A 23629-nucleotide genomic window follows, 5' to 3' on the forward strand; every position below is an offset into this window, starting at 1 on the left:
GACCAAAGGAGACAAATGTTGGACAAAAAAACCTGATTAAACATAGTCATGAGTCATGACACAGCAAAAATTTGATTAGTGGAATTATTGGTTTTTGCTGTGGCTATTATTCCTGTTCATCCTAAAAATCACAAAAGTACAGTTATAATGCAAGAAATATACTCAAACCTTTTCACACAAAGCCATTAATTTGTCTTTAATTATTAGTATGTTTCTCACTTGTGTTGTTGTCATGGTCCAGGTCTTTGTCTTCGGTGCCATTTTTTCCTAAGAAGGACTTGATGTCATTGTCCTCATACCAGTTGAGTGAAGGGATTCGCTCACCACCAATCTCTGGGTGACCGCACATGATCCTTGAAAAAGCACGAAAACTCTCCCTGGGCAACGCCGAGCGATTCGCTGGAGATAGAAGACTGAGAGCTGCACTCATGTCAGCAAAGCTGGAGAGAGAGGAGAACTGAAGGGAGAAAGGAAATAATTTGGAAAAGGACCAGAAAAGAAACACAGAAGAGGGTAAACATGCAGGGAGAAACCACATATATGTTATAATGTACTGTATGTTATTCCTTACAGACATTTTCTTTCAACTTTACTCAGCCAGAAAGTAGGGGAAACATTATCTAAGCACAGAAAGAGACTAAACTCTGATTTCCTTCAAGGTTAAATACATTCCATATTTATTAAGAGGGATAACATAACCACTAAATAGCATTATATTCAATGATAGTTTGATATAATTTCCAATAGCTATGTGTTATTAATAACTAGTGCAAATGTACAGCACATAACAAAAATACTGTCAAACAAAATTCAAAACGCAGATTAAAAAGAAAAATAGTGTGTTCTCACATCATCGATGAGGACGGCCATCTCCTGGGAAACGGACATGACGGCCAGACTGATGTCCCTGAGGTCTTCGGCGTTAGCCATCAGACGCTCTCTCTGACAGGAAGGAAACAGAGACGGGTTTACTGATGGTACTTATTAATGCTCTTAAGATGCTTTTAATCCACTGATTTTTGCACTTTTATGCCAATCCCTACCGTTAACAGCTTGGGCAAATCGAGCTGAGAGAGGAAGATGCGTTCAGCCTCCTTCAGGATGTCAGCTGACACTTTACACAGCTGAGTCTGAAGATCGTTCATGGCTGCTTCTCCTCCGTCCACCGTCAGAAAACGTCCCAGCATGCTCGCATTACACACCAAGTCCTTCAGCTGCAACTCAGATCCAGCCATAACAACCTGCACGTGACACAATTGATGTCCCACTTTTACATTTAACAGTGTTAGGCTCGGACAAAAGATACATAAAACTGGTTCTCCTCTGTGCTGTTTTTTTTATCTGTGATTTAATAAAGCCCATTTACCTCACAGATGCCAAAGTGTTACGTTTAAGATTGCTTTACTCTATATATACACACCGTTAATTTAATTAAACAATTCATAATTCCTCTTTTATCTTTGAACTTGATCTGTCTAAATCTTTTGTTGCCCCTTTTGTTTCTGAAGTGAAAGTTGAAATCATTTTGTATCTTTTGGAAACATCTGTTAGGTTGCACATGTCAGAACAGATGAACCAATCAAACAGAAGAAACTGCTCAGGGCCCAAGTGAGTTCGCTTTCTACACACTAATTGTTGTTATCCAAGGATATTCAGAAGAGACCCCACCTGAAAATTGAGACGAGCTTTCAGCAACTGGCTCACAGTCACAGACGACAGGCTGCCATTGGTCAGGAGGAAGGAGGAGAAAGTCTCATTGGCTCTCAGGTATTCTTCTACCGGAAGATCTAAAGCAGAAACACGAACATTTAATACTTTCCATTGCTACTAATAAAACATGCTGTATTACAAATCAACTCCAATTGTTTTTAATGAATCATGACCATGACTTCAATCCGGCAGGCTAGCTCACTAGCTAAGCTAAAGAGCTGGATTGAACTTGGAAGGTCAACAGACCAGTTACACTTTTTGACGTGAGGTTTAATTTGACCATTTAAATTATTTCTGTCTCCTGAAAAGCTGGTAACACGAAAAGAAAAATAACAATAGCAAAGATAAGTTAAAAAAAAATAGCTTTATAATATTTACAGTATCAAACCGGGAGGATGGTGGGAGTTAGCAGATGACTATAAGGCCCTGGATGTGGGAAATCTTGAAGAATAAAACTCTGTAGAGCCTACTTTCATCCTTCCAATTGTTTGTCTGGGGTATTCATGTAATATAATCTCTCCAGAGCAAGGAGAAGCAAAACAGACGCTCCGTGCTGCTCAACAGTGAGGTAATTGGCCACATTCATCCGGTCACTTGACACCTGTTTAGAGCCATTCACACAGATCAACTGGCTGCTACTGTACGCTCTCAGTCCTGCTCAGGGAACACAGAGAACAGAACTGGATACAAAAAGGTCTGAATTCATTTAGACAACATGAGATGGCATACAGGGACTTAATAGTACTATCTGTTAGATATATTTATTTAAAAAGCTCTGTCTTTTTTTTATTAAAGAAAAGGTTTTCCAGAAATATAACATTTGTATGCTGTGAATGGATCTGGCCTAGATCCAGGACATGGTTAAACCGTACACCCCAGCACGTGCACTCCGCTCTGCATCAGCCAAACGGCTCGCTGCACCCGCACTGCGAGGGGGACCCAAGTTCCCATTGGCAAAAATACGTGGGTTTGCTATCCTGGCTCCAAAATGGTGGAAAGAGCTCCCCATTGACATCAGGACAGCAGATAGCTTACACATCTTCCTGCGCAGACTGAAAACTCATCTCTTTCGACTCCACTTCGAGAGATAGAATTACTAACAAAGCACTGCTAACAGAGCACTTAAAGGACTGGCTTATCTAAAGCCAGTTGAGTAGCACTTGAAATGTTTGGCTCTATGAAACCTGATGTACTAATATGATTCTGTTTTCTTCAAGGTTGTATCTTCCTGGTCGAATGTACTTTGGATAAAAGCGTCAGCTAAATGCAATGTAATGTAATGTATAGTAATCTTTTTCTTTAACGTCCTGACATTTTAAGTAACAGGTTTCTTTATACCACACGATGACTTTGTTTAAACCACACAACAACTTCACTGACAGAAGCCAATGCTCTATTGGGTTTCTCCATATAATTCATTCTGATTCTTGGAAAGCAACCTTAAAGATCTACTTTGACATGATATACGACTTGTGTATGTTTGCCTGTCAAAATTAGTAAACCCACTCATTACAGGTAGTAAACCTAAATCCATTTAACTGTCTGGCTGGTAGTGCCACCTCACGGCCTGTAGTAGTAAATAATAATAAAAGAAAGTGTCACAGAGTCTGAATGTCAAGGTATCCCTTCAGGTTGCTACTAGAGGACATTCAAACAAGCTGGTGTGTACTTGGCCAGGCTCCAGGTCTCTCTCCCAGACTTTGGACACTGCCCATCAGCTCCTGAAAGCCGGGGAATCTCTGGTTTCCACTGTAGGACAGAACCGTCTGGGCGTCCACAAAGAGACGAGACAGTCTGGAGGACAGAGAGCACAAAAGGAGTCTTTACTGGACAAACACATGCAGTCAATTATTAATAAAACTACAACAGACGTTAGTTGACCAGTAAACACTGACTTAACATCTGCGAATACTAACAACTGTGTTGAATGAAGTGCACAGCCGACCGGGAAATAAAAGGACAGCTCACTCCAAAGTAGAAAATACATAGCCAATCTAGTTTCATTAAACTCGAGAGAAGGCGGTCATCTTTACGGCACCGCCAATCTGTAACTGACACCAAAACTATTTCGAAAGATAACAAGTGACCCTACACCCTTTTTGATTTGGGCTGAACTGTCTCCTTTGACATGGGCGTATTGTATTTGATTTTTAACTTAGTTTCTTTTTATATCTCTTCGCTGGCCTGGGAGCGCCTTGGGATCCCCCAGTCAGAGCTGGTTGATGTGGCCAGGGAAAAGAAAGTTTGGGGCTCTCTGTTGGAACTGCTACCCCCGCGACCCGACCATGGATAAGCGGGAAAAGATGGATGGTTGGACTTAGTTTCTTGCATGATCAAAACCTTTGTGCTATATTTAGCATTCGGACATGACAGCAGTGTCTATATTTGTATCATATTGTCTTTAACAAAGGGAATAACACTATTCATATTTCCCAACATATCAAACTTTGAAATTAAGTAAACACATTTCTTAGATGCTCGAACACTGGATCTTTCCAGTTTATGACTTCCTACAATGATAAACTATCATTTTGCTCAAAGATTTGTCTCATCTGTTAATCATCAGGCAGCAGTTAAGAAACAATGGAGTGGGTTTTTAACAGTGGCTGCCCCCCTCACTACAAATCTTCAGTAAAGTGTTTGCAGCAGCATGCAGTCTGATCTATAGCTTTTTCATACCTCATAAACAAAAGTCAAAGTGAATGACGCAGATTTTACAATTTTAATTTGAACATGTAACTAATTAAAGTGTGTCTGATTATCTTTTTAGCTTCCACCACTCCAGACAACTGTCCGTGTTTTTACCTCCATTTTACCTACATGGAGTTGTCAAAGTTGCCAACTTGTCCCACTGTCTCCCCCGGGGTCGGGCTTTGGAAGCAGGGGTTGTTGATGTTGCAGATAATGCCCTGGATCCAGGGCAAGGTGCCTGCCGACGGCAAGGCTTTGTTTGGAAAATGACCTACAAGTGAAAGAAAAGAACCCAGAGATTAGCTTGAGATACAGAACAATGAAACAGTGTGGCAGTGACCTAAAAACACAAACTACTGGCAGCGGACTGACCAATGATCCTAAAACGCAAACTGTTTATGTGAACAAATATTGTGTTTCTTTCGAACAAATAATATGAAATTACAATGTAATTATCTTTAAACTACAGATGGAAGCATTTTCTTATTTTTTATGCAAATCTCTAGGAAAATACATTCAAAGTTGTTATGCTCACAGGCAAAAATATTGTCCACTCCTTTATTTGGAATACATTCAATCAGCATAGGACTTTAGTAAACATTAGAAGATACTTGTTGTGCTTAGAATAATTAAAAGTAGAAATCTCAAGATTCCTTAAATGTTCCCAATTTTTTATTGGAAATTTTACTTTTTCTCCAAAACTAAAGTTACCAAGAGGAAGCTTTTATGGGTCAGAGAAAATGTAAGATATTAATCGACAGGCTTATATTGTTTTATGTAGTGTAGTTTCACATTCAATTATTTGACCATGTCGCGTTATATCACCTTCAACTGATGACCGACTTCTCATACAAGGTCAAGAACAACAGGTTAGGAAAACACATGTGTGTGCGTGCCGCAGAATAACTCTCACTGAGTTAATCCTGCCTTATCTGATTGGCATGAAGCTGTTTTTCAGACCATTAAGTGTGTGTGTGTGTGTGTGTGTGTGTGTGTGTGTGTGTGTGTGTGTGTGTGTGTGTGTGTGTGTGTGTGTGTGTGTGTGTGTGTGTGTGTGTGTGTGTGTGTGTGTGTGTGTGTGTGTGTGTGTGTGTGTGTGTGTGTGTGTGTGTGTGTGTGTGTGTGTGTGTGTGTGTGTGTGTGTGTGTGTGTGTGTTTTTGAAAATACATTAAATAATAAGACTCACATTGGCTCTGTTTGTAGGGAGGGTGGGAATGGCGAACAGCGATGAGGATGACGAAGAGGAAGAGCGGCCAGAGGAGCTCAATGATCAGCTGGATCTGCATTCAAGGAACACATGGAGGCTGTAACTAATCTGACCTTTAGTGACCTCTATCAGAGAGATCAGCAGGAGTAGTTCCCAACCCTGTGACCTAGTAACTGACAAAGATAGTTGTAAATCTTTCATTACATTTCAGACATAGGAGTTTCTTTGAGACGGGCAGAGAGCTAAGACGAAGACTGGAAATGGGGGAAAGACAGGTTTAAGTCACATAACAAAACTAAAGGCTGGAATCTAGTCCAGTATGTTGCGGTTATTTGGCAAGCGCTGTAACCATCTAAAGGTCCCGTTTTAGTTCATTTGTTCTCCACAATGGTAATATTTATATATTTAATATCCAAGCTGAGTTTCATATGATATTTTTCTCTATAGAATCCGCAAACTGTTATATATCTTATTCTGAAGCGAAGATGTGGCTACCTTGTTCCTCCTGCGGTATGTGATGTTCTTCCAGAGCAGGAGGCCAAGCTTTTGGAAAAACCCCATCGCTTTCAACTTCTACCTGGTCATGATGCAAACCTGGAAAACACAACATGTGGTGAGAAAAAGACAGGTTCAGCATGGTGCTATCTTTGTTTTTTTCAGTTGTTGGGGATACAAGAACTAGGGCTGCTGTGTCTGCACTTCAATTACATCTGGAGACAGTAAATGCAAACACAAAGACAGAAACAATGCATTTCATGGGAGTGTGAATCACAATATGACTTATGTGCTGTTTCCCCCTGATTTTGTGTTGATCTTCTTCTTCATCATTCACGGGCAAAATGTAATGTATGGAAGTTAGTAGTTGCTCATCTTTTAGGCTCTTGTTTTCTCTATTTAGATTTTAAGCGTGAGATTTAAGCGTTTTCAAGGATACTTTACTTCCTATGTGGACTGTGAATATGCTCATCATTAGTAAGGACCCTAGTAACAAACTGTAGATGACCTTTAACCTGCAGAGGACACAACTGTGGCTGACGACAGTTTACCTTAATTCCAAGCAGTAAATATAGTTTATATTTCATCCATTCACTTTGAACACAAACATAGCTAAGAAAGTCTAAACATCCTGTATGTGATGGATTCAAATGGCCGTTTTTAAATATTTTGAAAGTGAAGGTTGCCTTGTGTGCCTGCTGTGATCTGCTCAACATGGACAATCCCCTGCTTTACATCGAAATCCGCCTGATCCTAACAGCTTACCTGTTACACTTAGAGACTTTCAGATTTACTTTTGCTCCTTCAGAGGAGTGTGGTTTAATTCTCCTGTTTGTGCATCAAATAATCTGGCTCATGATTTGTGCGAGGTTAGAAAGCATTTCAGGTTATCTCAAACTATTTTTATAATGTGTTTTTCTATCTGTTCAGTGTTCAAGGCTTTGCAGATGCTAGTACAGATATATGGTATTTATGGTAGCCAGAGTATTTTATTTACTCATTTAATTTAACCATGCAATATAAAGTTTCATTTTTCTGAGCTTAGAGGCATACAGCATGCAACAAACCAACAAACAAACAAACAAACAAACAAACAAATAGTAGGCTATGTCATAAAAAATATAATAAATATATGAGGTAGCCGGTACAAACCAACGCTTTTAGTTACCGACACCACAAACAAAATGATAAGAAAAATGTCATTTGATGCTATGATAAACTACCACAATTCCCAGTTTACATCACAGTTTTAATAAAGAACATAATAAGCCTAGCTAACAGGAAGCAAGAAAAAAAAAGCTAACGTCATATTCGGAAATACAGTAGCTTCCTAGCATGTTAGGCAGTGATGGTTGAAAAAATACCTTTTCAGAAACGATAAATAAAACGTAATGCGCACCCAAGACTAGATAAACTGCTGTTAATGATTACCTTTGCTGTTATAACAGGTGATAAAATCTCCCTTCAGTGTTAAGGACGGCCGGTGTAGCTTGTCATTGACTCTCCATTTCCCCAATGTTTTTAAACGGCAAGAGTAGCTGAAAAAAAGTTCCGCCCCCATGCGACTCTGATTGGCTTAAGTGAGTTTGAGGGGCGGGGTCAGAGAAGCCGGCAAAGGATCTGATTGGCTTCAGTTTATGTTTTGGTTATTGAACACAGCTGATTGGGCAGTCATTGTAAACGCTGTGTTATGTTCATGATCACAGAGACTTGCTGCTACTACTGTTACATATATTATTGCCACTGCTGCCACGATAACTGTTCATTGATCCTCTCGATGTTTACTGGGACCTGTTTGTCATTACACAATTGAAATGGTCACTGCCTATTTGAGTTGATGTCTTGTGTATACGGATCACTAATCCTCGTTGGATTCATCCCTCATGCGAGCTGTATCAGTTCAGTTGATTGTAAAGCCTTAGCAACTGAAACGTATGTTGGATCGCCTGTTGCTAAGCTTGATTTTCAAGTGTTTATATTGCTTTCTTTATAAATAGGTTAATCTCAGCAGGGGTCAAACTGCTTCATTCAGCCGAGTGAATACCAGCGCCATATAGATAGAAGAGTTGCGACAACGGAAGTCCAAAATGCTTGATCGTCACGTGGTTCAGGGAGACTCAATAGTTCCCCGGAAGTTCGTGGCGGGCCATTTGAATCACGATTTGAATGCATTAATACTAGGGTTGCGTTCCAATAATCCAAAAATGAGCTCCTAAATTCTAACCCTATCTCCTATTCCTTGACCTCTGAGTGAAATGTCACGGGGTTAAGGGATAGCGGATAGGAGAATTCAAAAGGACTTAGGAGAAGAGACTGCGGTACTTTAGAGAATCCGAATGCACTTTGACTATCTGACGTATTTATGATGCGCCAGCGGACGTCATTGTGTGCGTCTGCTGCTGTGGTGAAACTATGGAAACTACAGTGTTCTATACAACGGACTACATGGATGTTTAATAAGAACGAGGGACTCATCTACTCTGCACCGTGCTCTGACGCTGTTGTTTCATGCTTTATGAACGTGGACAACAGAGAAACATATTCTTCATGACCAAAGTTGTAATTGAAATAAAAAAGGAAAGTGAAATTTATGCTCTTCACCCTCTCCCTCCGGTCCACATTAATACAAATGATCCCAATACGTAAGATTGTATGAAAATATCTTAAAATCAATACACATTTGTTTATTATAAACGCTAGTCCTTAACACCTATCACTGTGTACATCACCATTCAAACATATTTTAAAAGTTGAACAAACCCCACACAGCTCAGTGAAATGTTGACTTTATTTGATCATTTCAGTAAAAACTAACGTTCATATTTCTCTTTTTGATTATAATACTGATGAAAGTTCAAAACAAAGCACTTTGGCAACTTACCACATACGTTTTAAAATGCTTAATAAGTACCGTAACTTTCATGATATAATTTATCCGTCATAATCGTTTGTTTCCGTGAACGGCCGACTGTTGTGTGACGCAAATGCTGCGGCTGCAAGGCATTGTGGGGCAGCATTTTCTCCTCTCCTTTCGGTAAGGGAGGTCCAGTGGTTCCTAAGCTAAAGGAGGTTATAAAGGAAGTTTGAAACCTCCTTTCCTTTCATTTGGAGAATTGGAACGGCACTTAACATGGCTGCCACTGACGTACTTCCGGGTCATTTCACTTGGTTAGGAAGGTTCCTAAGCTAAATGGACTATTGGACCGCAACCCAGGATAGAAATGCAATTTTTGGTAATTAGTGGTCAATAGAGGTTTTGATTTGCAATATTTATACAACATATCGATATGTGTATGTAGTCGCATCAATGTTTTTTTTTTTTTTAAAGTAACATTTGCTAATATTTGAGGATTAAGATAAAATAAGAAGCACTTTATTGATACCAATTGGGGAAATGTTTACGCTGCAGCAGCAAAAGACAAGGCATTGTACATTAGACAGTTAAAAGACTAGAATTAAACAATCGAAAATGTAAACATCTTAAATCAAAATAAAATAGCATTACAAAAAGTAGAAAAATATACAGTGTGAACAGCTATCTTACTTGTTAACATATACATGTTAGGCTAACGTTGCCTTGGTTAAAGAGCCTGTTGTTTATTGCTTTGAATTCTTTAAAACATATTATCTTCTTAAACCTGTATGGTAGCGAGGAGCATCATATCCTAATGTTTATTGATATATTTAGAGGGAGGGGATGGGAAGGAAGGTTTCAAAATTCTGATTAGTAACATTTCTACAATTTGTTTAATTCATGGTGGTTTCAGTAATCCCATGGTAATTGAGGACACAATTAATCTAAAGTACTAATGTAATCTTTATGACTTTCAGAAAGGACAGGAGACCCACAGGTGCCTTTCAATGATTGTCAACTGACAGCACAATGAGTCAAAGGACTAGCAGCAGCATGATGTTGATGTTAAATTTGTTGTTTTAGGAACATCCGTTGTAAATAAATGGAATTCAATAAACATTGAATAGCATATCATGCAGTTTGTCTGTGCCTTTTCCTCCGTGTTGTCCTGGCATATAGTCTCCCCCATGGTTTGCTGTGCTGCCGGGGGAAGCTCCAAGCACTCAGAGAAAGGAGTACAAATGTAAAGTTTCCCCACTGACACAGAGAGGAGGAAAGCAATTTAACTATCACAAAAGACAACAACAGCAACAACATATGCGAGGTAATCATATTTTTCACAAAACGAAGACCACACCATTGGGAAGCTTAACATCTGTTTAATCAAAAATAAGGAACAGGGAGAGCTTGCAAAGCTCTGGGAGTTGAGACTCAGGTGCAGGGTGAGGGTCTCAGTGCAGGTCTTCAGGCTCCATCGAATCCTTGTTCTTGTGCTGAGAGGGGAAGACAGGAGAAAGGGTTAGATACATCTAGCAACCTATAGGATGGGAAATTGCTGAACTATTTTAAACTTACCTTGTGTTTTCACTCTCACTTAAGTCCCTCTCCCTTTGCCATCAATCCAAAAACAGCTGAGCTGCAACATAATACAGACAGGTAATAATCAACAGAATCACAAGGACATTATATGGCTCTGCTAAAAACACTCACCCATAAGTTACGTTTTTGTTTACTGTTTGGAAGTCTGAAATATGCACTCTAAATCCATATCAATAGCGATGTATCACAAAAATAGCCCTCTTCCTTATTATTGTGTAACGTGAACTATATTATACTAGCTTGAACTCTAAAATGGATATCCTCATTTCATCACCTCCACCCACTACAATCACACGCCCACCCCAATGTTATATTTAACTAATATTTAACTCCCTCCACCCCGGATAAAAGAACGTTAAGAAGCCCCTTTTCTCTAATTCCACAACGTTGGGTTGAAATAACATTAAGAGAACGGATTAATAGGCTGTTCGTGGTTAACGTGTGTTGCTAACTTTATCTGGAATCCTAGCCTAATCGGTTATCTGTAAACGTTCCCTAAATGAATCTACTGATTTAGGGATAATCTTCGCGGAATCCACTAACATTAATGATGTTACGTATTGTGTAGGCTTCGGAGCGTGTGTCGAGTAATCCCCGAAGCTTTTTGTGAAGCATGTATCGAGGCTTGTATCGTTTTGGGCCAGTGACGTCATCGATGACAAACGAAGCCTCGCTGCCTGTCGATACCACGTAACTGCTTCAGAAAGTGATTCAGATCGGTTTAATTGAACCCATGGTAGAATCGTTGAACCACAACGCTCATAATACCCATGGATGTATAATAAGAACCATGGAATGGAATGGAATTAAAAGAGCTCAGACCCTCACTTATATAGAGGTCGGAACATGTCATAAGTATAAATAGATACAAGCATAAATAAATGTAGGAAGAAAAACATGAATAAATAAATGAATAAATACAAGAATAAATATTGTTGAGTGTTTTCAGGGGAATTCAGTGTGTGTGCTGTGGCTCAGCTAGAAAGCAGTTGACTCTTAACTGCTGGGTCCCTGGTTCAACGACTGTTCAATACGTCTTTTTGTTGTTTATAAAAGCTACAGCTAAATGAGATAATGTAGTTAATAAATGTATTCTTTGATATGGTTTAGCCTTTCTCAGGCTACAACATGGTTAAGTTTATGAATATTATCAAAGAATACAAATCCGTCTTTGCAATGTTTAGCAGCCTCCTTAGGCTTTTCAATCACAATCATTCAACTGGAATAAAAACAATATTGTTAAAATGAAAATATGATTTAATGTTCGTTGTTTAGAGTTTTTCTAAGGCTTTACTCATTAGGGAACTCGGTATGAGATAGAGCACACTGTTGAGATGTCCAATCTGCCTGTTTGACACACTTTGACCAACAGGGAAAGCTTCAAAGCTTCATAATGCTTCATCTCGCCATCACTAACTAACATCCTTTAATACACATGTTAATTTGACTCAGATGTGCTGATAATATCCGCAATATAAATCTTTAAACGTCTTTTTACCTTTAAAAGTCCAACATGAACGGTCTATTATGCTGCAACTCTACTGCGCTGCTAGCCGCAGATAGCCCATGAGATAGCCCCGCAAGTCAGCGGCAAGCTAACTTCCGGGGAACTATTGAGAGCTCCACGATCCGCCATTGCTGTACAAAAAAAACTGGTCCATTGGAGTGAACTGAGATGTCGTAACTCTATTATCTAATGGCGCTGGTGAATACAAAAGTCAGAAACCAATTGATCATCAGCAGAGCAGTACATTTAGAAGATTTACATTTCAGTCATTTAGCTAGCACCCTTTTCCACTGTTAGTCAAAATGAAGGAGCCAATTGGGGTTTGCTGTCTTTCTGAAGTATAGCCATATATGTGGACAGATTTACAAGAGACTCTGTTGGTTATAGTATAGCTGTCAAGTACCTTCTAGCATTTGTCTTACAGTAGGCTATAGCAGTTGGGGAAACCTGTCATTGATTGCATTTAGGTTTGTGAGTGACGTCTCATCCTAACTGTGTTTGACCTTAAACATAGCCTACATCTACTTTTCCATCAATAAGCAAAAGCCAAGGTGTTGTTGTCAGACAATATTTTCACTATTCAATCGTGTTACCAGGCCTCCTCTTCACCTTGTGTCCTCCATTTATAAATGGGCTTATCTCCACTGGGGTCAAGCTGATATGTTCCCTTTCGGTATAGCAGTTTGTGTTTTATAATTGGAAGTATTTTCATTCTCTCTGCTTTTCACATGAAAGTGGTTTCATATCATGCAGTTTGTAAACTTGGAGCATCACACCAGTGGACCTACAGCAGTTCTGATTGGATCTTTTTTTAATCAAACAACCATCTGGAGGCTTCCTGATTGCATTGCTTCTGCACTATGAGGGAATGTATTTGCAGGTAAATGCACATTTTGAGGTATACACATTGTAGGTCCTTCCCAGCTGTCCAAGTTTCCCTGCTTGTGAATAAAATAATCTCTTAGTTGTAATTAACGTAACCCCATTGATTTCATATCCCATGGTTCAATGCTAACAATGTTATTGCACATTCTGACATACATATTGTAATATGTTGTATGATAACTAAAGCTTTAGCTTCTTTGAAACCCCTTATTATTCTCAATAATTCATATACAATTCATTTATATAAATTAAAACATTTAATCGAAAAAGGCTTACAGGGTTTTGCAGTACATGGCCTCAATACAGGCCCCCGTCCTTCAGAGGCTGCAGCCATTAAGAGGATGTCCTTTTTCACCACCCCAATTCCAAGGGTCTGAGGTGGAGCCCAGATATTATTGTCTCAGTGGCTTTTTGTGCACTCAGCAAGGCAAAATGAGGAGTTCATTTGCCGTGGAAATGTACACCTCCCTCTTCTTTGGCTCCTGGTGTTCTCCTACCAAACCACGGAGCATTATGGGTTTCTTCTTTCTGTGTGCAGCACACGCCATCCCCGACATGCCACATGTTTTATTGCCCACTAAAGCATAATGCCGCACTCTTTTTGATATTGAATTATTTATTTATTTTTCCTGTGCTGCCTCCGAGCCCCTTTGAACGATTGGGCGCCTCAGGCCTGCTGTGATATGATCTCAGGGGGTATTAAATATATTGCCTGTATTTGTTTCCTATACCTCTAAGTGGATCGGACAACACTGCAGACAAATACTCATCCTCCAAAGTAGATGAGCCTCGACAACAAAACAAGTAAGTCCTCTGCTCCATAATCCTTATTGCATCCAGCAGTCTGGTGGGGGAGAAAGGGGGAGAAGACTGTTATTATCAGACTGAGATTGTTATGCGTTTGCATGGTGTTGATTTTGCACATGAAATCTCAAGCTTTGTACAGCTGTAGAGACTCTGCATCTACAACCAGTTCTGGTACTAAGTGTGTCCTTTGTTCATATTATTTTTGAAAAACTAAATTTTAGATTAAGATTGTTTACTTCACACATAACTTTAGTGCATGAACAGGAATAAGTTTCCTTTGCACTAAATGCAGACTATTTAAAGTAATTTTCTTAATAATTCTAAAACTGTAAATCTAAATATTTCAATATTATTTATAGATACATACTGTGAGGCCATATTATTACCCATTAATAATTTAGACATTGAGAAATAATTATGTAAGGAATGTTAAAATTACATTAAATTAAAGTAAATAAAACGGTAGCATTCTCTTTTAAGCCTTAAGTGAAAAAAACTAAACATTTGGACTTTCCATTCTCTGTATTTTCATTCTCTTAAATTTTACCTAAAAGATGGACTGTTTAAATAACTCTGGAGCTGCATTATCCAATATACAGTTAAAGTAACTTTACAGAGTACAGCAAACACTTTTGAGAATATGTGCAGCACATGCTAAGATGGTTGATTACAGAAGTGATCACATGGAGATGTATCCCAATAAAGCAACATTCGAAAGATTTTTTAGAAACACTTACTTTTTATCTGGCTGAGACTATTGAAACAGAGGTAAAGGCAAGGCCAGGCACTACTTGATGCTCACAGCAGTACTATTAAAAACATATGGCTTAATGTTACTTTTAATAACATTGTAAATATATATTCTTAGGTCACATTAAGGTAAAACTTGAACATATAGATTACATTTTATTTTTTTTAAGTTTAGAAGAGGAAATTTTACCCACGATTAACAGCCAGAATGTCCTGATAAAATGTTTGGACTTCATTAGAAATTATGACGGACAAAATCCCATACCAAGTATTGATGTGAAACAGAAGTGCTGATCGACTGCAGTATCTCTCTCCAGCTAACGTCATCTCCATATCTCTGCCTTCCTTATTAATACCTCCCTTCTTTCTCTCTCATTCACTCATTGAAGCTGTAACGAAAGAGACAAATTGAGAAAGTTATCAGAGTTTTTGCATAAACCAGCCCATCAGTCTCGTACAAAATCATGTTTATTAATTTTGCCCTCAGGGGAGAGGTGGTAAAAGGGAGATGTTTAAATTCTAATTTGACCTCTATCATAATTTAGCTGAGCCTATGATGATGTCAATCATTTGAACTCAATACTGCAGCGAGAGAGAGTGACTGTGTAGCAAAAGGAAAAGGGGATTACAGACAGTTTGGGGACCACACAGTCACTGTATCAAATTGGTTTTATCCAGTCACATGTAATTTATTCCCCCGAGAGAAAAGAGCTTGTTCAAATGTTCAATGTGTGAAGTGAACATGGGGCATCAAAGGAATGATGGACTTGACTATAGATAGGGAATGTTGCTTCTCAGTGTGAACAATTGTGCTGCATCCAGGGCAAATGATTTGCTTATTACAAGGGTGAGTCATAGATGTGACGACTACCATATGATGGGAGTCTTTGGGAAGAAAAGTTTTTGATGTTTGGTAGTTCTCTGTTTTTGTTAAGCTATGTTCATCCTTTTGTTAAGGTGCACCTGAAAATGTATCGATAAAGCCCTGAAACCTATTAGGCACATTTCTTCAATTTTGCTTTGAATATTGTACATTTGATCTGCTTGGTATTAAAGATGATCAAATATGAGCACCATGTTCCCTGACCAAGTGCTTTTCTGAAAATTTGAGTTTTGACAAGGTTTGAACAGCAGCTTTCATTACTGTACTAATAGGGCTTAAACAAAAACAGGCTACTGTCATTTTATTTTTTATTGGAGAAAAATATAAATTTAACAAGAAGCATTTTTCTAAATAACAACTGCAGACTGGAGTGATCCTGATTTTTGAGGAGTACCCCAGCAATTTAGTTTACTTTAAACTGAGGGACTAACAAGACTGGCAGGCAATCAGTAAAATAGTTTGGGATATTAAGACTTGTATGGAAATATTTAAACAAAAAAGCCACAGATTACATTAAATAGCTGTTTCAACAGGCTAACTGGTAAATGGATTATATAATAAGTCATTACAAATATTTCTTGATATCCTTCATTCTGAAGGAGGTTTCTTATTTCGTCCACACCATGTATATTAGGGCTGCCCGATATATCGTGTCGTTACGATAATCGCGTTATGCGCATGCGCGATATTGTCATCACAGGACGTGCGATTCTTATTTTTATTTTATTTTTTAGGACGTGCGATATGAAGTATAGGCAAATGAACTCAAACACGTTATGTTACCATTATTTTTACTGCTTGCTAAAGAAAACTCGCGCAGCTCTCAGGGTAGGCCTACTTGAGTGAGTGACATGCAGGCTCTGCATGCACAGCAAACCACCAATCACAACCATTCTTGATCAGATCACAGCAGGATTACCGAGTTAGCTCAGCCTGTTGATCCAGAAGAAGAAAAAAAACCCTGGTATTTTCTTCAATTCCTGTATTTTTTTTTCATATCGCAATATATATCGCAGGGGAAGAAAACATCGCAATGTCAGTTTTTTCCAATATCGTGCAGCCCTAATGTATATAGGCTAAACAACACAATCACCTCTTTGCATTACTGTTAAACTATTCCAGAAAACACATTCTCCAATGAACAAAAAGGAAAATGAACACATTTCTAAAGAGTTTCAAATAACAAATGATCATTATAACCTTGTAGCGTAGGTCTTATCCCTGAACGAATAAATTTAACTTGGGCGCCAGACAGAGGAATATTTAATATAGCCAGCTGTCAAAAAAATGATATGCTTAAACACGCAGAAACAGAGGGATAGCCCGGTGACCTAGCTACTGAAGTTTACAAAGGAAAAATAATAATCAACCAATTCACTTTCAACATAAAATGTCTGTATTTTTTAACCCCAAACAATAATCAGTCCAACAAACAAGTCATGTCACAGACCATTTTGCAGAAAAACTTAAATCCAATAGATACATAAACACAAACAAATGGGGATTGCCGGTGTGTGGGCGGGGGGGGGGGGGGGGGGGGAATAACTCTTTTTTGTCCTTTGTCACTCAGTTTAAGAGTGTAGTTCAGGGGATTAGGATGTGTGAAAGTAAAGTTGTAAAGTTCTGTTTTTCCAGTCCAGAGTGTGGTGTGTGGGTGTAGAGTGCAAGAGGAGGAGAAATGATATTGGTGTAGTGAGAACAACTTATCTGAGGGTGACAGGCCAGAGTAGATCACTGGATTGCAGGTTTTAACTGGGAAGGGGAAAGTTAAATGTTTCCCCAACAGCTCCTGGGTTCAGTGGCAAAAACTCCCAAAAATAGCCTGATGGATCTGATGAAGTCCTCAAGAATCCACTTTCCTCCTTGTTAGATTCCGACCTCCTCTTGGTTCTTTCTCTCCTTTTTGGATGACATGCTGTTCTCCTTTTAACAGCACACAGGTGTCAATCATTTCCTTGATTGGTTTCCTCCAGCTTCTCTCAGGGGTGGCTTGATTAGCCACTCCCCTTTTTCTCAGAGAACCTGTAGGAGTGGGTTTCCTTTTCCCCTGTCCTGCTACACTGTTCCCCCCTTGACAAGACCACGCTCAGTGGTCTCTGCAAGATTCGGATCTGACTCTTAATCTAGGAAGCCTAAGAAGTCCTCCTCCTCAGAGCTTTCCTGTAGAATATCCATTACTTTTTTCCGGTCTATGAGTTCCAAGTCCTCAGCACTTGGGTAGAAGGGTTTAAGGTTGCAGACATGCATTGTTCTCACATCTTGGCCTGTATCCTCCAAAACGACCTGGTAATTCAGGGGTCCAAGCTGTTTGACTACTCGGTAGGGACCTTTCCACTTTTTGGCGAGCTTTGCTTTGAATTTGTTTTTTGCACTTGACTGAGGGAAATTTCTTATCCAGACCCTTTGCTTGAGTTTAAAGCCAACAGTACGACGATTTTTGTTGTAGTTCCTTAGTTGCCTGTGTTTAGTTTTTTTTTAGCTTTTTTTTATATTTTCCTCTACATCTGCTTTGAGTTGTTGCAACTGCTGGACAACCTCATAAGCAGGGGTTTCAGGGGAAAATATATTCCCTTTCAGAATTTTGTCCAGTGGACTATTCAGCTTTCTGCCAATTTTCAGTTCTGCAGGGGTAACACCTGTGGTCTCTTGAACAGCTGAGTTTATGGCAAACCTGAATTCTGGAAGGTATTGATCCCATTTCCCGTGATTGCCACATAAGAGGCTATCATACTTTTTAAAGTGCGATTTACCCTCTCAGTCATATTTGTCTGTGGATGATAGGCAGTGGTGAGCTTGTGTTTCACAGTCCATTGTTCACAGAGTTAATTGAAAACAGTAGACACAAACTGGGGTCCTCGATCAGACAAGATATAGTCTGGTGCACCCCATCTTGTGAAAATATCCTTCCTCAGGAATCGAGCCACTGTTTTCGCTGTAGCAGATCTCATGGGGGAAAACTCAACCCAGCGGGTAAAGTAATCCACCACCACCAGCAGGTATTCGTGTCTCTCAGGACTTCTTGGTAGGGGGCCCATAATATCAATACTGAGCATCTCATTAGGTCCTTTGACAGTGGTCTGTTGAATCTTTCCAGCAGTTTTCCGGTTATCCGCTTTCAGACTTTGACAAACACGGCAGTTTTTGATATAGGTTTTGACATCTACCCACATTCCAGGCCAATAGGCTACTTCATAAAGCCTTTCATAGGTTTTGAAGATCCCTGCATGTCCACTTAAAGGGTTTTCATGATATTCTTTGAGTATATCTTGAACCAGCCTCTGAGGAATGTACAGCCTGTAGTGGAAATGGTTTTCTGACATCTGTTTCTTGTGATAAACTTTATCCTCAAGTACGCTAAAATCCTATTCCATGGGTCTGTTTCCTTCCGCCAGCTGAGTCAAGATTTGCTCCACCTTATGATCTTTCTGTTGTTCTTCCCAAATTATTTCGAGGCATATAGGAATACTCTCATCTTTTTTGTTGGAGAAGAGACAACACCCAGAGCTAGGGGTAATCCTTGAAAGGGCATCAGAGGTACAATTTAGTTTTCCCTTTCGGTACTCCACGACAAAGTCAAACCTTTGCAATCTTAGTGCCCATCTGATGAGGCGGCTGAAGGTTTTGGTGGATAACAGAACCCATTTCAAAGCAGAATGATCTGTAATGACTGCAAATAGCTTTAGCTCCAGGTAATGTTGCCATCTCTCCAAAGCCCAAATTATTGCAAGGCACTCCTTCTCTGTGACAGAGTAGTTCCTTTCAGCTCTGTTTAGGGTTCTGCTGGCATAGGCGAGAACTATTTCTGTCGCAGCTTCCGTTTTCTGAGTCAACACCGCTCCAAGACCTATACCACTTGCGTCTGCATAGACAAAGAGAGGACAATCTGGATTTGGGTGACCCAAGATAGGCGGAGAGATCAAACTGGACTTCAGTTGATCAAAGGAATGCTGGCATGCTTGATTCCAGATGAAAGGTCTCTCTTTTTTTTCAGGTCGTTCAGAGGCTCAGCAATTTCTGAGAAGTCTGGTACAAATGTATGATACCAGCCTGCTAGTCCCAAGAACCTCTGTACTTCCTTGAGATTAGTTGGTGCAGGGTAGGATCTTATTGCTTCAACTTTGTCAGGATCCGCACGGACTCCTTCTCCAGAGACAATATGGCCAAGAAATCTGATTTCTTTCATACAGAATCTGGACTTTTTTAGGTTGACTGTCAGATTGGCTTTGTGAAGTCGATCCATTACAGTCTGCAGACGCTCAAAATGCTGAGTCACAGATGACGAATAAACTATTATGTCATCAAGATAGACTAGGCAGATTACTCCCCGCAGGCCATCTAAGACTTTCTCCATTAGCCTTTGGAAGGTGGCAGGAGCATTCTTTAGACCAAAGGGCATGACATTGAAATGATGCAAGTCACAGTGAGTGACAAAGGCAGTCTGTGCTTTACTTTCTGGATATATTGGTACTTGCAAGTACCCACTGTTTAAGTCAATGGAGAAAAGGGAAGCTCCAGAAAGTGATTAGAGGATTTCATTAATGTTTGGTAAAGGGTATGCGTCAGTTTCTGTGACAGCATTAACTATCCTAAAATCTACACACAAAATCGGTGGCCTCCATCTTTCTTTGGTGGCAGAACTACAGGAGATGCCCATCCAGAATGGGAAGGTTCAATGACTCCTGATATAATCAACTCTCCTAATTGTTCTTCCACAATGGTTTGCTTCACAGGGGACATTCGGTAGGCCCTTTGCTTGATTGGCACACAGTTTGTGGAATAGATGGTGTGCTTCAACACATCGGTTTTACCAGGCTGATTTGTGCAGACCTGGGGTTTAGACTCAAGGAGCTGTCGTAATTGTTTCTTTTCGCCATCCTTTAAGTTTGCATCTGACACAGCGATGTTGATGTAATCTTTGACTGCCAGTCGCACCGGTTCCAAAGAGAGAAAGGGTGGTGGAACGGAGCTTATTAAGGAAAGACTTTGCCCTGGCTGATGCAGTGTTTTCTTTTGGATATCTATTCCAAGGGATGTTGGCATTCCCTGGCTGGAAGGGGTAGATAACAGAGGGGTTGGACTTAAAGCAATACTCTTCATCAGCCACGCTAATTATCATTCCAGTATCTGAAATGAAATTTAGACCAAGGACCACACCATAGGCTAGAGCAGGGGTAGCCAACACGGTGCCCGCGGGCACTCAGTCGCCCGCAGGGGCAACGTGAGTCGCCCGCCGGGCATGTTCTAAAAATAGCTCGCCAAGCAAATCCAAAACAAAAAAGGAAATGTAATTAAAATAATCTACTCTATGCATAAACGAAACCTAAATCATAGCGAACTCTATCTACTTACTACAACTCTATATCTATCTAACACCCCTCCTCCCCCACCCCCACAATGAATATCGACCAATCACGTTCTTGCTTGATTTGCGGGACCAGCGTTGCAGTCGGGAAGAAAAGCAATGTGGCACCTCCCCGCTGATTTTCCTTCTGGCAGAATCTACACAACACATCAGCCCCATTGAACAGCCTATCATGCCAGCCTATACAACACATGAGGAGCAGAGTTTTTCTCTGTGTGTGTTGTAACTTGGATATATATTTATTCCACTTGACGCACACACACGCATGGCGTAATCTCCACTGGAGACCGGGGGGACATGTCCCCCGCACTTTTCGAAATCCCGTTTGTGTCCTCCCACTTTACAAATATGTTTATTATTATTTTTTAACGCAACCCGTCAGGGCCGTGGGAAGTAGGGGTGCTGAGGGTGCTGCAACACCCCCTGGTGGAGGACAGGGGAACTGCACTTCCACAAGATTAAATACAAATATAATCCAAAAAAAAAGAATTTTCAGCCTTGATGTAACAACATTCATAATTAAGTAAAGATAACACCCTTTTCACCCCGGTTACATTTTCCATTTGCCCTGTACGATGGCCGCTGTAAGTGATGAAAGTGGGGGATGTTAGCTTATCAGGCGCCCGCAGCTCACAGCCAGCGTGAGAGAGAGAGATAGAGAGAGGGGGTGCACCGGTACCGGTGGGGAATGTTGTTAGCTTCTGCTGCGCTAACGGATATAAGAAGCTGTTTCTACAATAATGTGGAGGGAGAGCTCTCCTGTCAGACTGAGAGGCTCAGTGAGGTAAAGGACTCTGAGTGTTTAGATAGTTCACTTTAGTCTAAGTTATCTCAGTGGGTCTCAAACGTTTTGATCACAATTTATGTAAACAAATATTTCCAAGGCACTCCTTTATAATTATTAGGATAAATAAAAACAGGTTTGAAATCATTCCAATGTATACTATCGGACAGTAAACCCAAAATACTGTTTAAAACTGGAGATATTTAACAATATGCATAAATTAATTAATGTTAACTGATAAAATAAGATATAAATGAACCACAAAAATAAAACAAGTTAGCCTACATTTATTTGTTATTGGCTATGGTGGGTTATTGGATATGTTCACATACTTATTTGATTATTAAAATGCAAACCAATCTTTTTCATATGGGTGTTTTAGAGTTGTATTCCCTAGATCAGTCTCTAGTTTGGGCGCTCAAAGTGCACCAGATTGAAGCATTTTACTTTAAAATGTTAAAAAAAATCTTCCCGGGGGGCCACCCCCGGACCCCCCTAGAGGATGTGAAGTCCACCCCCCAATTCAATGTTGATGCAATACTAAATACATTTGAAGCCTTTTTATATAAGCTGTCCACCATATCGATACGTTTCTCTGTTTGTAGTGTATTGGTCTTTTGTAGAGGTTTTTCATTGCCAGCTAAAATCTTGCCTCTCGGGCAGCAAATTGGTCAAAACCGGCCCTGGTGTCATCCCCACAGCACCCCCCATTTGAAACATGTTCCCACGGCTATGCAACCCGTCATCGCCAAGGAGGAGCACACAGCCTCTGTGAGCGAGCGAGAGAGCTAGGGAGAGAGAGAGCGAGCGAGAGAGAGAGCTAGGGAGAGCACACTTTTATCTATTTAATATAGATAAATTAAGAAGTCATTCCAGTGTGTAGGCTACTATAGGACAGTACAAAAAACAGTTTAAAAGGGGAGTGATTCGTAAAATATGCATAAATAAAAGAAAGAATGCTAATTAGGTAACATAAGATAAGAATAAACCAGTTTAAATCATTTGTTATTGGTTGTGATATATTCTAAAGATGATTGGAGTATTGAAAAGTATACAGCTCCCTTTCATATGAGTGTTGAGAGCTGTATCCATAAATTCATTTTGTACTCAAAGTGCAGCAGATTGGTGCATTTCACTTCAACATTAAAAAAAAAATCTTTTAGAGGAGGTGAGGACCACCCTAGAAGATGTGAGATCCCCCCTGGAGGATGTGAGGCCCCCCCTAGAGGATGTGAGGTCCACCCCCAAATAAAGCAGGTTAAAATGATTAAATTGCATACATTTTCTTTTAGTAAACACTGAAAACGGGTCCCACAGACCCAAATAGCACACAAAGGTTAAAGGTAAGCATATAATATATAAATATAAAATATATACACTGCAAAAATAAAAAAAAGAGGAGTAAAAGTAGCCCCCGACTTGCTTTATTTTTTGAAAGTAGCCCTCATCCTAAAAAAGGTTGGCGGCCCCTGGGCTAGAGCTTTGGGCCCAAGGACAGCTATAGGGAAAGTGGCCACTTGATTTTGTAGATTTACCGAGAGGTTTCCCCATCCAATGGGAGTGGCTGCTTCACCATTTGCCAGATACAAAGCACCTTCTTCCAATGGCTGGAGGTCGACATTTGATCCCTTTAACTCCATCCAGAGATACTCATGAATGAGAGTGTAGCTGGCTCCTGTGTCAACTATTGCTTTTCCACGCCAGGTAGCCTACCTATGGAAATTGGTACAATTAGCTGTTGGGGACTAGAAGAGGTACCCAGCTGATTGTTTGTAGAAGTGGAATTTGACACATTCGACTTTTCCTGCTCTTGTGGGGTGATTGACCGTTCTTTTTTTTCGATTTTACAACTGACACTGAACCATTTCCAGGCATCTCTTTTTGTTTGGAAAAACAAAATTCCCTCTGAGAATGTATTGTCTGTTAAGTAAGCAAAGTTTCCCACCACTGGAACGAAGTTCCCCTCGTGTTTTTTATTTTTTTTTAATAGATTTTATTTTCATTTAACTTATTTTGAAAAATAAAATCTATTTAAAAAAAAAAAAAGGAAAAAAAAAAGGCTTCTTTGCATTGTGATTTACTTCCATGGTTATT

General features: G+C 39.8%; 1 protein-coding gene and 1 long non-coding RNA gene across 5 annotated transcripts in view; both read right to left on the reverse strand.

The window, feature by feature from the left end:
• The window catches only part of abca7 (ATP-binding cassette, sub-family A (ABC1), member 7), a 35404-nt gene extending 27779 nt beyond the window's left edge, over positions 1-7625 (reverse strand). For 2 of the 3 annotated variants that reach the window (XM_079649043.1, XM_079649042.1), the window contains exons 1-9: positions 7536-7625; positions 6105-6203; positions 5589-5682; positions 4531-4672; positions 3380-3504; positions 1669-1787; positions 1044-1241; positions 850-942; positions 220-457 (exon numbers count right to left, since the gene is read on the reverse strand). In XM_079649043.1, coding sequence (XP_079505169.1) covers positions 220-457; positions 850-942; positions 1044-1241; positions 1669-1787; positions 3380-3504; positions 4531-4672; positions 5589-5682; positions 6105-6170 — 1075 coding nt within the window. In that variant the 5' untranslated portion in view covers positions 6171-6203; positions 7536-7625. Of the gene's footprint in view, positions 1-219; positions 458-849; positions 943-1043; positions 1242-1668; positions 1788-3379; positions 3505-4515; positions 4673-5588; positions 5683-6104; positions 6204-7535 lie in introns of those variants that run through there. The other variant, XM_079649044.1, reaches the window with a different exon arrangement.
• A 2696-nt stretch (positions 7626-10321) lies between these two features.
• LOC307032232 lies at positions 10322-17260 on the reverse strand. 2 transcript variants are annotated; one of them, XR_013806183.1, is made up of 4 exons: positions 17093-17260; positions 14772-14895; positions 10534-13793; positions 10322-10451 (listed from the first exon to the last, which is right to left on the reverse strand). It is a non-coding gene; the product is annotated as an uncharacterized lncRNA (long non-coding RNA). The 2 variants fall into 2 exon arrangements; XR_013806184.1 differs by lacking the exons at positions 14772-14895; positions 17093-17260 and having other exon boundaries at positions 10534-14004.
• Positions 17261-23629: the final 6369 nt, after the last annotated feature.

The sequence above is a fragment of the Notothenia rossii genome (genome assembly GCF_949606895.1).
Source record: "Notothenia rossii genome assembly, chromosome: 1".
Taxonomy (NCBI): Eukaryota; Metazoa; Chordata; class Actinopteri; order Perciformes; family Nototheniidae; genus Notothenia; species Notothenia rossii.